This window comes from Oncorhynchus masou, chromosome 31 (assembly GCF_036934945.1).
Source record: "Oncorhynchus masou masou isolate Uvic2021 chromosome 31, UVic_Omas_1.1, whole genome shotgun sequence".
NCBI classification, from domain to species: domain Eukaryota; kingdom Metazoa; phylum Chordata; class Actinopteri; order Salmoniformes; family Salmonidae; genus Oncorhynchus; species Oncorhynchus masou.
The window spans coordinates 53,969,778-53,984,500 of NC_088242.1; the positions used below are offsets into that span (position 1 = coordinate 53,969,778).

At 41.2% G+C, this 14,723-nt stretch overlaps 1 protein-coding gene across 1 annotated transcript; it reads left to right on the forward strand.

Annotated features, from left to right (window-relative positions):
- The first annotated feature begins 877 nt into the window (after window positions 1-877).
- On the forward strand, window positions 878-13,768 carry LOC135524118 (caveolin-1-like). Its single transcript, XM_064951324.1, has 3 exons — window positions 878-1,075; window positions 2,002-2,172; window positions 9,809-13,768. Exons 1-3 carry the CDS (start codon window positions 1,040-1,042, stop codon window positions 10,148-10,150), a joined length of 549 nt encoding a protein of 182 aa, XP_064807396.1. The 5' UTR covers window positions 878-1,039; the 3' UTR covers window positions 10,151-13,768.
- Window positions 13,769-14,723: the final 955 nt, after the last annotated feature.

Sequence of the window (14,723 nt, forward strand, 5' to 3'; positions counted from 1 at the left end):
CTATTTAAGCTCAGAATGTGTAGTCTATTGTTTACCATGCCATCAATGACATGTGGCCCACTGTTTAGCTTGTTACCTGGCAACGACTACAAGGGTGTTTTAAAGAGCTGTCAGTCAAGGTGAGCTGATGAATATAAGCTCCCCGCCCACTCAGCCGGTTCTTTCAAGCTTCCTGGTAGTTAGAGATGAGAGAAAATGTCAAATGTATTCAATTCTGAGCATTGTAATAGCATAAAGATATAATGTGTGATGTGTTGGTCATTCAAATGCTATTTTTACTTGGGAAATAGGATGAATGTGTGGGACCTTTAAGGCCTCTAGAAGTTCAATTGTAAAATACTTAAGTGTGGTGTTTTATATCACTTGGACTTCTAGAGGCCTTAACAAAGGCTTCCAAACTGGTATTCATTGATTTGCTGTAATATGTAAACACAATACCTAGCGGCCAACCTGCTTGCACCAATCCCATGCAATTATGCTAAAATAATGTAAAATGCAAACCCCATTTCCTCAATATATGTAATTAATTCGTTAATTCTTTACAATTACCATAACATTAGTACAGTAATGCTACTAATGTTTTTACAACAATACTGTTGTTTTGTGTAAGGTACAGGCAGACAGTTGAATGTAAGTTACCATAAAAAAACAACAGCAAAAAAGATCACAGTAACATTATTGGATACTGTAAAACATGGTACAGTAACATACTGTACCTTTTTTATGGTAAGTTAAAAACAGGACATGTTTTACAGTGTACACAGGTGACTGCTCTGCGAATGTGAAATGCATTCATTCAGTCCATGCAGATGCGCGCCGAGATTTACTCTTTGGTCTCTCCAGCTACTTAACTAACTGTGCTTCCAATGTGCGCAACGTAAAGATAAGGCGACAGGATTTGGTAATATCCCCGGAGGAGCCCTCCAAGTCGTCACCATATTCCACACGCCTCCTGTTATTGCTTTACTTCCTCTGTTAAACTGGTATTGTCTCGCTTCAACGACACACTGGACTGTTCGCACTTCAGGCGCGGGACAGCATGACTGGTGGACTCAAGGACGGTGAAACTGACGAGGTATGGTTCTCGGTTCTCTTCTGGACTCTGCTGTCCATATTTGTAAACATTTGTACGTTTTTAGAAGATATTTCATCATCTGAGAGCAATAAAGTTTATCTGTCTCATTCACATTCTGACATTTATCGAAAATGCCATTGGAAAATTGGGAAACTTTTAAACTCCAAAGCCTATTTGCCAATAGTTATCTTTTTTGGCACCTAGTTGTGCACGTTACTCCCACTCCTACTGGGCGAATGTGCAAGCCCCCTCTATCCATTAGCACTGACATGAGACATTTACAATTATTTATTCACTTGTATTCTCTATTGTTTTACTGAGTATTTGTACGGTGGCTGTGTAATTGACCTTAGCTACCCCGCGACTTTGTGTGAAAATTAGCTTTTGGGTAACCCAGGCACATTTACATGGATGTTGCATTATTGTAATATTGATGTTGATTAATGTGCATTGTCCCCTATAAATAAACAAACTACATTTCTTACATTCGGAGCATTATTTATGTTTCAATCCACATAGATAAATATGCGCACAAAGTCAGTCAAAGTTGTGTTTTTTTTTTAGAATGTTAATTCTATTAGACTAGCTAAGCAAATCAAAAAATGCACATTCCAGTAAAACTTGACGACAGTCATATGATTAGAAAATATGCTTGCGATACCTTATGTGAAACAGGTTCTCAGTGTACAGAGCATACAGCCATCCTAATAACCATCGTTAACACGCATTGTGTGAGTTCTTGGTGACGACCCCTTGCGGTGAGAGACGGATATCTGCTAAAGAGGGGTGTGGTACTCTCCCTTAAAACCATCTCAGGCTGGGGTAGGCTGCTAACTCTGGTGCGCTCAGTCCGTCTATCCTCTGCTCTCTACCCGTCTCTCCACTAATTTATCCCCCGCTTCTCTTCTTTCCCTCCGGACTACAAGGGATTTCTGCACTCTCAGTTCATCAGGAAACAAGGGAACATATACAAACCAAATAACAGAGAGATGGATAACGACAGTATGAGCGGGATGAAGACGATGCAGGACGTCCACACGAAAGAGATCGACCTGGTGAACCGAGACCCCAAATACTTAAACGACGACGTTGTCAAGGTGAGTCCAAATCCGAACCAGTCCGTATACTGGATTTGGTATTATTATGCATGCTACCATTGTAATATACCCATGAGGACTGGAAATTGTCACTTGCACGATGATTGAGTAGGAGCAGTCAAATGTACAGAGTAAACTGTCAAGGGTGACCCAAAGTAGCCTACTGCATGTGTTCAAGTTCAAGTTAGTCAGATATTAGTCAGATGCAGATGATATACGTGGAGGACACAATGCAACAAAATGCTTACTTGCAGGTTCACTTCTCGACAAAATGCAACAACAATAGAAACGTAGCCTTATTAATTGAATAAAATAATAATAAATAAAAAACTCAATGATTGAAAAATAGGATAAACATTTATCAACAAAATATGTGATGTGGGTGGTGAGTCGCATAGCATTCTCACGTGTAACCTATACTATATGTCAGTTTGAGCTTTTTCGGGTTCATGACCCCAGTTGACTATGTTTTACAATAGGTTTGTGAAGGGGCTCAACACGTGCGTAAAAGTTGTAAGTAGCAGCAGTGCATATTCTAAATCAAATGTATTTGTCACATGTTTCATAAACAACTGTGAAATGCTTACTTAAGGGTCATTTACCAACAATGCAGAGTGAAAGATAAAGCTTAATTTTTTAATATATATATATATATATATATATATATATATATATATATATAACATGAGGAATAAATACACAGTGAATATGGAATAACAATAAAGAGTAAAAGTAACATGACTATATACAGGGAGCACCAGTGTGTAGTAGATGTGCATGGGAATGAGGGAGTTGAGGTAGCTATGCTTACTGAACAAAAATATACAACTTTGAGTTTTACAGTTCATTATAAGGAAATCAGTCAATTGAAGTAAATAAATTAGGCCTTTCACATGACTGGGCAGGGGCACCGCCTTTGGTGGGCCTGGGAGGGCTAAGGCCCACCCACATGGGAGCCAGGCCGACCCACTGGGGAGCCAGGCCCAGTCAATCAGAATGAGTTTTTCCCCACAAAAGGGCTTTATTGCAGACAGAAATACAATGCAAGAAAGTGTGAGTTTGGAGGTGTGTATGTGTGTGTTGGGGTGTGGGTAGAGTCCAGTGTGTGCTCATCGAGTTCATGCAAGAGGGTTAGTGCAAAAAGTAATATTTGCAGGGAAAATTTTGATTAGCTATTTAGCAGTCTTAGCAGTCTTATGGCTTGGGCGTTGATTATGTTCAGGGTGCTGTTGTTTCCAGACATGGTGCACTGGCACTGCTTACCTTGCTGTTACGAGAGAAAATTCTATGGATTGGGTGGCAGAAGTCTTTGACAGGTTTTTTTAATTCTTTTGACACTGCTTGGTATAGAGGTCCTGGGTGGCAGGGAGCTCGGCCCCAGTGATGTACTGGGCTGTACTCACCATCCTCTATAGTGGCTTGCTCCCAATGGTGCAGCTGTATACGTTTTTGAGGATCTGAGGGCCCATGTTGCTGCGGCTGCTGTCATTAGAACAGAGTGGAACATCCTTGCTCCGGTGTTGGTACAGAGGAAATATTACTCATATCCTGTTGTTGGAACAAAACATTTCTCACAGTCCTTGTTTTTATAGTTATACAGCATCTGTCATTAAATTAGTGAGTTATTAAAAGAGAATCATTATTTTCAAAGTAGACACAAACCACACTGTGCCCATTTTGTGTGCTTACAGTGCGTTCAGAAAGTATTCACACCCGTGGACTTTTTCCACATTTTCTGGTGTTACGGTATGATTTTTAATATATTACGTTGAGATTTTGTGTCACTGGCCTACATACACTACCCCACAATATCAAAGTGGAATTATATTTTTCAAAACGTTTACAAATGAATAAAAAATGAAATGCTGAAATGTAATTGAGTCAATAAGTATCCAACCCATTTGTTTTTGCAAGCCTAAATAAGTTCAGGAGTACAAATTTGCTTGACAAGCTACATAATACGTTGCATGGACTCACTATGTTTGCAATTACAGTGTTTAACAGTATTTTTTAATGACTATCTAATCTCTGTATCCACACACACAATTATCTGTAAGGTCCTTCAGTAGGCAAGTGAATTTCAAACACAGATTCAACCACAAAGACCAGGGAGGTTTTCAAATGATTCGCAAAGGGAACCTATTGGTAGATGGGTAAAACAAATGACATAAACACACATTGAATGTACCTTTGAGCATGTGTAAGTTGTTAATTGCACTTTGGATGGTTTATCAAAGCACCCAGTCACTACAAAGACACAGGCGTCCTTCCTAACTCAGTTGCCGGAGAGGAAGGAAACCCCTCAGTGATTTCACCATAAGGCCAATGGTGACTTTAAAACAGTTACAGAGTTTATGGGCTGTGATAGGAGAACTGAGGATGGATAAACAACATTGTAGTTACTCCACAATACTAACCTAATAGACAGAGTTAAAAGAAGGAAGCCTGTACAGATTAAAATATTCTAAAATATGCATCCTGTTTGCAACAAGGCACTAAAGTACTACAGCAAAAAAATTGGCCAAGCACTGGAATTTTTGTCCTGAATACAACGTGTTACGTTTGGGCAAATCCAATACGTCACATTACTGAGTACCACTCTCCATATTTTCAAGCACAGTGGTGGCTGCATCATGTTATGGGTATGATTGTAATCGTTAAGGGCTGGGGTGTTTTTCTGGATTAAAAACAAAACAAAACAGAGTAGAGCTAAGCACAGGCAAAATCCTAGAGGAAAACCTGGTTAAGTCTGCTTTCCAACAGACACTCAGATTAATTCCCCTTTCAGCAGGACAATAACCTATAACACAAGGCCAAATCTACACTGGAGTTGCTTACCAAGAAGACCGTGAATGTTCCTGAGTGGCCGAGTTACAGTTTTGATTTAAATTTACTTGAAAATCTATGGCAAGACCTGAAAATGGTTGTCTAGCAATGATCCACAACCAATTTGACAGTGCTTGAACATTTTTTTATAGAATAATGGGCAAATGTTCTACGATCCATGTGTGGAAAGCTCTTAGAGACTTATCCAGAAGATGTAATCGCTGCCAAATGTGCTCCTACCAAGTATTGACTCAGGGGTGTGAATACTTATGTAAGTGACATATTTCTGTATTTAATTTTCAATAAATATCCAAACATTTCTAAAAACATTTTTTTCACTTTGTAATTTTGGGGTATTATATGTAGATGGATGAGAGAAAAAATCTATTTAATCCATTATGAATTCAAGCAGTAAGTCAAGGGCTATGACTACTTTGTGAAGGCACTGTATGTAAAAGATTAGTTTGTTGAGAGAAAGCTTGACTGAAAGAGCGCTGATGTCGGCTCTAGTGAAAACCACCTGTCGTGTGTGGTGGGAAGAGAACAGCAGCTGCCACAAAGTCAGAGTCTGCTTCCCAAATGGCACCCTATTCCCAATGGCCCTGGTCAAAAGTAGTGCACTAAATAGAGAATAAGGTGCCATTTTGGATGCAATCACAGCCTATGTCCATCGCGATGTCCAGCTGGGTTATTTATTCATATTCAAGGGTCACCATCCACTGGGAGAGGTCAGGCATTTGAAGTATTGAACTTTGATTCATAAAACATGAAAACACCCACATAGGTGAGGAATCTTATAGATCTGAGGGCTCTTCAGCATGCTTATAGAGAAGGGAACTCAACATGTACTGTACTGCACTGACAGAAATGACTAATGATTGGTTGAAAGAAATTGATAATAAGAAGGTGGGAACTGTACTGTTGGATTTCAGTGCAGCCTTTGATATTATTGACCCTATCCTGTTATTGAGATCTTATGCGTTATGGCTTTTCAACCTCAGCTCTGAATCCATGATATGGCAATCTATCTAATAGAACTCAGAGGGTTTTCATTTAAAGGAAGCTTCTCTAATGTCAAACATGTAAAGTGTGGTGTACCGTAGGGCAGATCTCTAGGCCCTCTACTCTTTTCTATTTTTACCAATGACCTGCCGCTGGCATTAAACAAAGCATGATTCAACTATATATGCATCAGCAACCACAGCTAATAGTTGTGTAATGGACCGTAGTTGATCCGTGATCCGTACAGATCACCCCCCATCATTTGGCACGCATGTGAACATGCGTATCATTTGTAAAGTTTAACCATCAGAGTGAAATACAGTTTTACTGCTACTGTTACTTCTAAAGTAATAATTCCCTAAATTTCTACGCATTGTTGCAGTGAAAAGATAAAGACAAGACAGATACTTGCTGTGTTTTACTCTGAAGCCTGAAGGTTCACGTGAACGTGGCATGTTGAATCAATCCTGGAACCTGGTGGACAACACTATTTCCGTGTGTAGACATTGTGCCACAAGAAATCCGTATCATCATGAAAATACATTGAGCATGGCCACACATTTAAAGCGTTATCACCCTGGAGTGTCAGTGACGGGAGCCAACTCAGCCAAGAGACAACAACTTCTCACAGCGGCATTTAAGCAGCCTTTTGCAGCAGAATCAGACCGGGCTAAAGCCATCACCAAATGTATTGGGATGTTTATCGCTGCAGACATGAGGCCATACTCTGTTGTAAAGTATGGACTCATGCTACGAAATTCCCTCGCGCACCCACTTCAGTATGAAGGTCATGCCAGACCTTTATGAAGAGGAATTGTATTACAATGGGTTCAGTCATAGGAAAATATTCTACCAGGGAACCCAAATCATGTGAGGAGAATAACATTATTCCAACCGTGGAGGTTTCTTACATGTGAACCTGCAAATTAGATTTGTCACATGATTGATTTTCAAAGTTTTCACGTGGAAGCGCAAATTTGTGAAACTGAAAACATGTTATTCTGCTCACGTGAAAAGGTGATGTTAACATGTTAATTCTAAATTAAATACATGCGAAAATATGGTTTTGTGTGTGAAGGTTAAGCTCAACATGTGAAAACTGCTATTTCACGTTTTTTTGTTGTTGCAAGGGACACACACACACACACACAAGTCCCGAATACAGACCGACATACAGTCACAAACACACACAACACACACAAACAGTGTACACTACTCTCTCTCCTTCTGCAGAACCAGTAGACTGTTGACTTTCTTTAGCAGTGATCTTATAGTTAGAATTTCAACAGCTGCACTCAATTGGTCACATCAAAGAATCAACATCCATGCAGAGTTTGCCTTGGGAATATATTTTCCTCTCGTAAAGCTGAGTTCTTTATATAGTGCAGTCAGTGGAGTGGAGTGGCTCTAGCAGTGGCCCCAAAGCCACGCAGCCTTCTGTTAAACCATAATGGGGCTAATCTGGGCAGAGTAGACACACCCACAGCCACGCCGCACGGGAACCACAGCAGTGATCGGTTCGCTAACTAGCCGCTAGCTAACATCTCCCTGCCAAATGCTCCACTATCCTGGGAGGCACATTATAGTGGGAAATGATTATGTTCAGGCTCAATGGAGTAGCTGAGGCAGGGATTCCCTCAGATTGTCCAGGCGGGGTGCAAACAAAGGCCCCAAATCAACATGATTTATTAAGCAACAAATTCAATTAAATAAATGAAAGTCACATCAAACCCCTTTAGGTGGGAGGAAACAGAGCGAGGCAGGGGTTGTCCGCCACACCTATACAATAGTAACGGAAACACTGGACTGAGGCATTCTGCAATCTAGGGACGAAATCAAAAAAATACATTACAGTTGCCACTCCAGATTGACGCCAACAAGACTAGTCACATGACGAGGCTCCCAGTCCCTGCCGCTGAAAAACATCCCCGCAGCATGATGCTGCCACCACCACGCTTCACCGTAGGGATGGTGCCAGGTTTCCTCCAGACGTGACGCTCAAGGCCAAAGAGTTCAATCTTTCTTTCATCAGACCAGAGAATCTTGTCTTTTGGTGCCTTTTGGAAAACTCCAAGCGGGCGGCCATGTGCCTTTTACTGAGGAGTGGCTTCATATCTACATGTAAATACACTCAAAAATAAAACCCAAAACCTTTATAACGGAAATAAAAACAATCTTCCAAAACGGCATCTTGTTCTCATTGACTTGTATACTTAGCTTGGATACAGTCATGTACATGGGAAAATCTCACTTGTTTTTTTGTGTTAACAATTCAATTATACATCAAAATAACCCCAAAACAAAGCAGTTTAGTTAAACTGTTATCTCTAGATATCTCTAAAACGTAACCATGAGTACAACCTGGGGAAAAAAAATATATAAAATGAAGGAGACAGAGAGCTCGCGTCTCTGTTCTTTTCAATGGGCTGCTTTCAACAGTCACGGAGCTACATACAAAGAAGAGAGGCACGCATCTGCAGCAGTAACACTCTGAATGCAGAGTAGTAGCGCTAAGTATGCATATATATCAATGCAACACCATAATAATGGAGTGGATGGCTCGTAAATAAATAAATCATTATTTTTAAACACACTTGAATTATTATACTCGGGTAGTCTAAGTAACCTTTTTGAAAACAACCATTTCACATGTGAAACTGCACATTTCAAAAAACAATTGTAAGGGTACATACAGTACAGTACTCAAGATGTAAGGCCTCTGGTAAATTAAATGGACGTTGCTGGGTCTTGTGGCTTAAAATAATAATATGATATATTATTACAGGGCTGTATCACCAACTTTTATTTTATGCCATAAGTTTAGCATGTTCATTTTAGGAACCCCTTTGTGTACACAGAAAGAGCTGTAATGTGTTCTGAATATAATGTTCAATCTCATATCAAAAATGCACTTTTACTCTGCACTAGATACAGGTGTTGTTAAACCCTCTGACAGCAGCACGTCTCTCGCAGACAAAACACACGCGCAATTAAGTAACTGTAAAATAAATATTTGCTCTATCATGGGCCTGGTAGCGAATGGGAGAGTGAAAGGGAAAGAGAGGTAGCGAGAGAGGGGTAGTGAGGTAGCGAGAGAGAGCAAGTGTGCTAGCATGCGTGTGTTTTTCCACTTCACAGTCTGCACTAAAATGTCTATGTGGTCATGGGTACTTGGGAGGCACGTAGCAAACCCGTCGACCACCTGAGAAGTGTTTTTACACTGAAAATAAATACATTTCATTGTTTACCTGGGACCCATCCGGCTACTCTTGACTAGTCTTCATGTAAAGATGTAGGATCTTCAGTTGATCACCCTTTTGTTGCAGGAAATTTCTTGATTTGATTTGACCTAACAAAAAAATGATCAACCCCTATAAAAAAATGTCCATGATGTATAAATAATCCACACAAGAATTCACATTTCCTGTTATTATTATCCTGCTTTGAGAAACTGGTTAGTGTTGCACCATCTTGGGAGTATAGTGCAGCTTATTTGCCCTCTGACTCAGACAATTCTGGCACTGTGGCTCTGTCTTTTGTATCAGCTCTGTCTGTCAGGAATTGTGAAAAGATGGTTTAGGATGGTAGAGAGATTACAGAGGGTAAGGAGGGAATCACAAAAATGTTGGTGTGGGGGAGGTTGACCTGGTTGACCTTCTGTACCAGTCACTATGAGGAGGCATAAATCTCTTGTAATACTTTTTAGCACATTTTTAGAAATAGGTTATATTCTTTATCTATGTTAGTTGCTTTGACAGTGGCTGTCTAATGAACCGTTATTGATTCAGTGATTCTCTTCTCCCATCAGGTGGAGTTCGAGGATGTGATCGCGGAGCCTCCAGGGACATACAGCTTCGACGGCGTGTGGAAGGCCAGCTTCACCACCTTCACGGTGACCAAGTACTGGTGCTACCGTCTCCTTACCGCCCTGGTGGGAATCCCGCTGGCGCTGGTCTGGGGCATCTTCTTCGCCATCCTGTCCTTCATCCACATCTGGGCGGTGGTGCCGTGCATCAAGAGCTATCTGATCGAGATCCACTGTGTCAGCCGTGTTTACTCCATCTGCATCCACACCTTCTGCGATCCTCTGTTTGAAGCCATGGGCAAGTGCTTCAGCAGCGTCCGCATCAGCACCACCAAGGGGGTGTAGAAGAAGAGGAGGAAGAAGAGGAGAATTAATGGAGGATGTGGGGAGGATGGTGGGAATGAGGTGAGGGCTGGAAACCATAACAGATTTTAAAGGGAGAGAAGACACCTGAAGAAACTGAAAGAAAAGAGAGGGAGCAACCTTTTTTGATCAAAGAAGAGGGTGAGACATTTCTAGAGCTGTGGGCGGGATGTTGGCGGTGAGGGGGCGGAGACACAGAGAGTTCCTTGCCCCGCCTCTCTTTCTCGGTCTCCCTCGACGACTATCGTTTCTCTCTCCAGTGCTGGTTTAACCAACAGGGGCACATGATTATGTCAAGTCATTCCTTGGGGTATTTGTTTATATTTTTAATTTTGTTTTTTGTTAGTGTTGTTTATCATTGCAGGAGCACCACCACGCTAGCCACCCCCACTCCATTATTCCTAACATTATTCCGAAATGTTGTGTGATCCTCTCTCTGATTACAGCTTGTTGAATGAAGGGGATGATTGGTTGAATTATTGATTGATTGATTAGTTAGTTAATTGATTGATAGGCCTATATGATGGATTTTAGTGTCCTCTCTGCTGGGTTTGTGTTCCTATTTTTGGGAGGGTAATGCTTTGAGTGCGGGGGAAGGGATATCCCTGTGCCTGTCCCATTGCGTTGTTTGGAGAGAGTTGACAAATCCCACCTGACACAGCACAAAATCCTAGAGCCAAAACCCTCTCAACACCCCTCTCTCAGTCCCACTACCCCCCCACCTGACCCCCTCACACACCCTCCACCCCGCTATGCCTGCCATGACTCCGAGTCTGAAACACTGAACCTGCCCTTGTTTCTGCATGCACCACCACCTCTGCAAAGCCACCGAGCCAACCAACACGCCGCTGTCAGTCTGCATGTCCTGACAGACAGACAGGCAGGCAGACACCCGGGTATAAGACAACCACCTGATGACATCATAATCACTCTCTCCATCAACACTTGTTTTGTTCCAGCTCCAATCCAAGCAAGAGAGATGAAATTTTATGACAACAACCAAGTCTACGAACGGAACAGCCTTCATGGTATATACCATTTTTCTATGTGACCGAGGATGTTTTTTCATGTTTGCCTTTGAATCTCAAAAAAATATAACTTGAAGTTTGTTTCATTACATTCACACCTGTGGGATCTTCTTTTAAAATCATGTGAGGTCTCTTCTCTGTAGAGGGAGGGTTGAACTTTCAATGTTGATGTGCATTTGCTGTAGCCGTAGCTAAATAACCATGCTTTATCTACACTTTATGAAGAACTTTTTGTTTTGAGCTTTGTTTGCCCAATTGTCTTTTAAATATATATATTTTTTTTTTACTCCACTGTGAGTTTTGAGTTTATTCCCTGATTGAATAGTATGGTCTGGTGTAGACTTCTGCTTATTGACTGTCGTCCACAGGAGGCTGCTGAGGCGAGGACAGCTCATAATGGCTGTATGTGTTCGATACCATTTCATCCGTTCCAGCCATTACTATGAGCCCGTCCTCCCTAACTAAAGTGCCACCAGCCACCTGTGCCACAGCTCCAACCAAGGACTATCAGCTAATACAGTGCTCTCAGAAAGTGGTCAGACCTCTTCACTTTTTCCACATTTTGTTACATTACAGCATTATTCTAAAATTGATTAAATTATTTTTTTAAACTCATCAATCATCAGAATGTCCTCATCAATCTACACACAATACCCCATAAGGACAAAGCGAAAACAGGTTGTTTGAATTTTTTTGCAAATGTATTAAAAATAAAAAACTGAAATACCTTATTTATATAAGTATTCAGACCCTTTGCTATGAGACTCTAAATTGAGATCAGGTGCATCCTGTTTCCATTGATCATCCTTGAGATGTTTCTACAAATTGGAGTCCATCTGTGGTAAATTCAATTGATTGGACATGATTTGGAAAGGCACACACCTGTCTATATAAAGGTCCCACAGTTGACAGTGCATGTCAGAGCAAAACCAAGCCACGAGGTTGAAGGAATTGTCCTTAGAGCTCCGACACAGGATTGTGTCGAGGCACAGATCTGGGGAAGGGTACCAAAACATTTCTACAGTATTGAAGGTCACCAAGAACACAGTGACCTCCATCATTCTTAAATGGAAGAAGTTTGGAACCACCAAGACTCTTCCTAGAGCTGGCCGCCCAACCAAACTGAGCAATCGGGGGAGAAGGGTCTTGGTAAGCAAGGTGAGCAAGAACCCAATCGTCACTCTGACAGAGCTCCAGAATTCCACTGTGGAGATGGGAGAACCTTCCAGAAGGACAACTTTGCAGCACTCCACCTATCATGCCTTTATGGTAGAGTGGCCAGACAGAAGCCACTCAGTAAAAGGCACATGACTGCCCTCTAGGAGTTTGCCAAAAGGCACCTAAATACTCTCAGACCACGAGAAACAAGATTCTCAAGCGTCATTTCTGGAGGAAACCTGGCGCCATCCCTACGGTGAAGCATGGTTGTGGTAGCATCATGCTATGGGGCTGTTTTTCAGCAACAGAGACTGGGAGACTAGTCAGGATTGATGAAAAGATGAACGGAGCCACGTACAGAGAGATCCTTGATGAAATCCTGATCCAGAGCGCTCAGGACCGCAGACTGGGGCGAAGGTTCATCTTCCAACTGGAGAATGACCCTAAGCACACATTCAAGACAATGCAGAAGTGACTTTGGGACAAGTCTCTGAATGTCCTTGAGTGGCCCAGCCAGAGCTGCTTCTAGTACCCAAACGAACATCCCTGGAGAGACGCTCCCCATCCAACCTGACAGATCTTGAGGATCTGCAGAGAAGAATGGGAGGATCTCCCCAAATACAGGTGTGCCGAGCTTGTAGCGGCATACCCAAGAAAATTCGACACTGTAATCACTGCCAAAGGTGCTTCAACAAAGATCTGAGTAAGGTGTCTGAATACTTATGTGAATGTGAAAATTCATTTTTTTTTTTAATTAGCAAACATTTAAAGAAAAAAAATGTTTTTGAGGGGAAAAACTATTTAATAAATCTTATAATAAGCTGTAACAATAACAAAATGTGGAAAAAGTCAAGTGGTCTGAATACTTTCCGAATGCACTGTAGGTCTCCCAACCCTGAAATCACTGCTGTTTGATAGCGAATGGGGGCATGTTTTTTAATATACTGACATGAAGCACACTTTGTCTGCGTCCCAAATGCCCCCTATATAGTGCATTATATAAGGAATACCTGCTCTCTGTGAGGATGGTAAATATTAGCACGTTGCTTGATTGAATGAAAAAGGTCATATGTATTTTTATATTAAAATGACATTTTCCTTCCCTTGCTTTTACTGTACAATCTCACGTCACTGTGCACATTAAAATGTAATATAATCCCATCTGCTAGTGATGCTTGCTTGTTAGGTTTGTTTTGTTTTGTTTTGTTTTGGTTTGTAAATCTGTCTCTCATTGAGGAGAGGTGAATTTTTGTCATATGACTCTGACCTTCGTTTGTCCATAGATAGAATGTGATATTTAGACTACATTGTGCAAATACACCTACACTACCGTTCAAAAGTTGTGTCACGTAGAAATGTTCTTGTTTTTGAAAGAAAAGCACATTCTTTTGTCCATTAAAATAACATAACATTTCTCAGGAATTCAGTGTAGACATTTGTTAATGTTGTAAATGACTATTGTAGCTGGAAAGGGATCATTTTTTATGGAATATCTACATAGGCGTACAGAGGCCCATTATCAGCAACCATCACTCCGTTGTTCCAATGGCACGTTGTGTTAGCTAATCCAAGTTTATCATTTTAAAAGGCTAATTGATCACTAGAAAACCCTTTTGCAATTATGTTAGCAAAGATGAAAACTGTTGTTCTGATTAAAGAAGCAATAAAACTGTCCTTCTTTAGACTAGTTGAGAATCTGGAGCATCATGTGGGTTCGATAACAGGCTCAAAATGGCCAGAAACAAACATTTCTTCTGAAACTCGTCAGAGTATTGAAGGCTATTCCATGTGAGATATTGCCAAGAAACTGAAGATCTCATACAACGCTGTGTACTACTTCCTTCACAGAACAGTGCAAACTGTCTCGAACCAGAATAGAAAGAGGAGTGGGAGGCCCCGGTGCACAACTGAGCAAGATGACAAGTACATTAGTGTCTAGTTTAAGAAACCGACGCCTCACAAGTCCTCAACTGGCAGCTTCATTAAATAGTACCCGGAAAACACCAGTCTCAATGTCAACAGTGAAGAGGCAACTCTGGGATGCTAGAGGCAGAGTTCCTCTGTACAGTGTCTGTGTTCTTTTGCCCATCTTAATATTATATTTTTATTGGCCAGTCTGAGATATGGCTTTTTCTTTGCAGCATCCCATAGTCGCCTCTTCACTGTTGACGTTAAGACTGGTGTTTTGCGGGTACTTTTAAAAAGACAACCATTTTATGTAGGCCTCCTTGCTGTTCAAACTTGCAGACTGTTCCAAAGAAGAGCTTTGTCTGGGTCAGAAGACTATCCCTAAGGTAAAAATAATGTAATGTTGAGGCTACCAGTGGCAGACTTACCATCTCAGGTCTCACATCATCAGGGGCCTCATG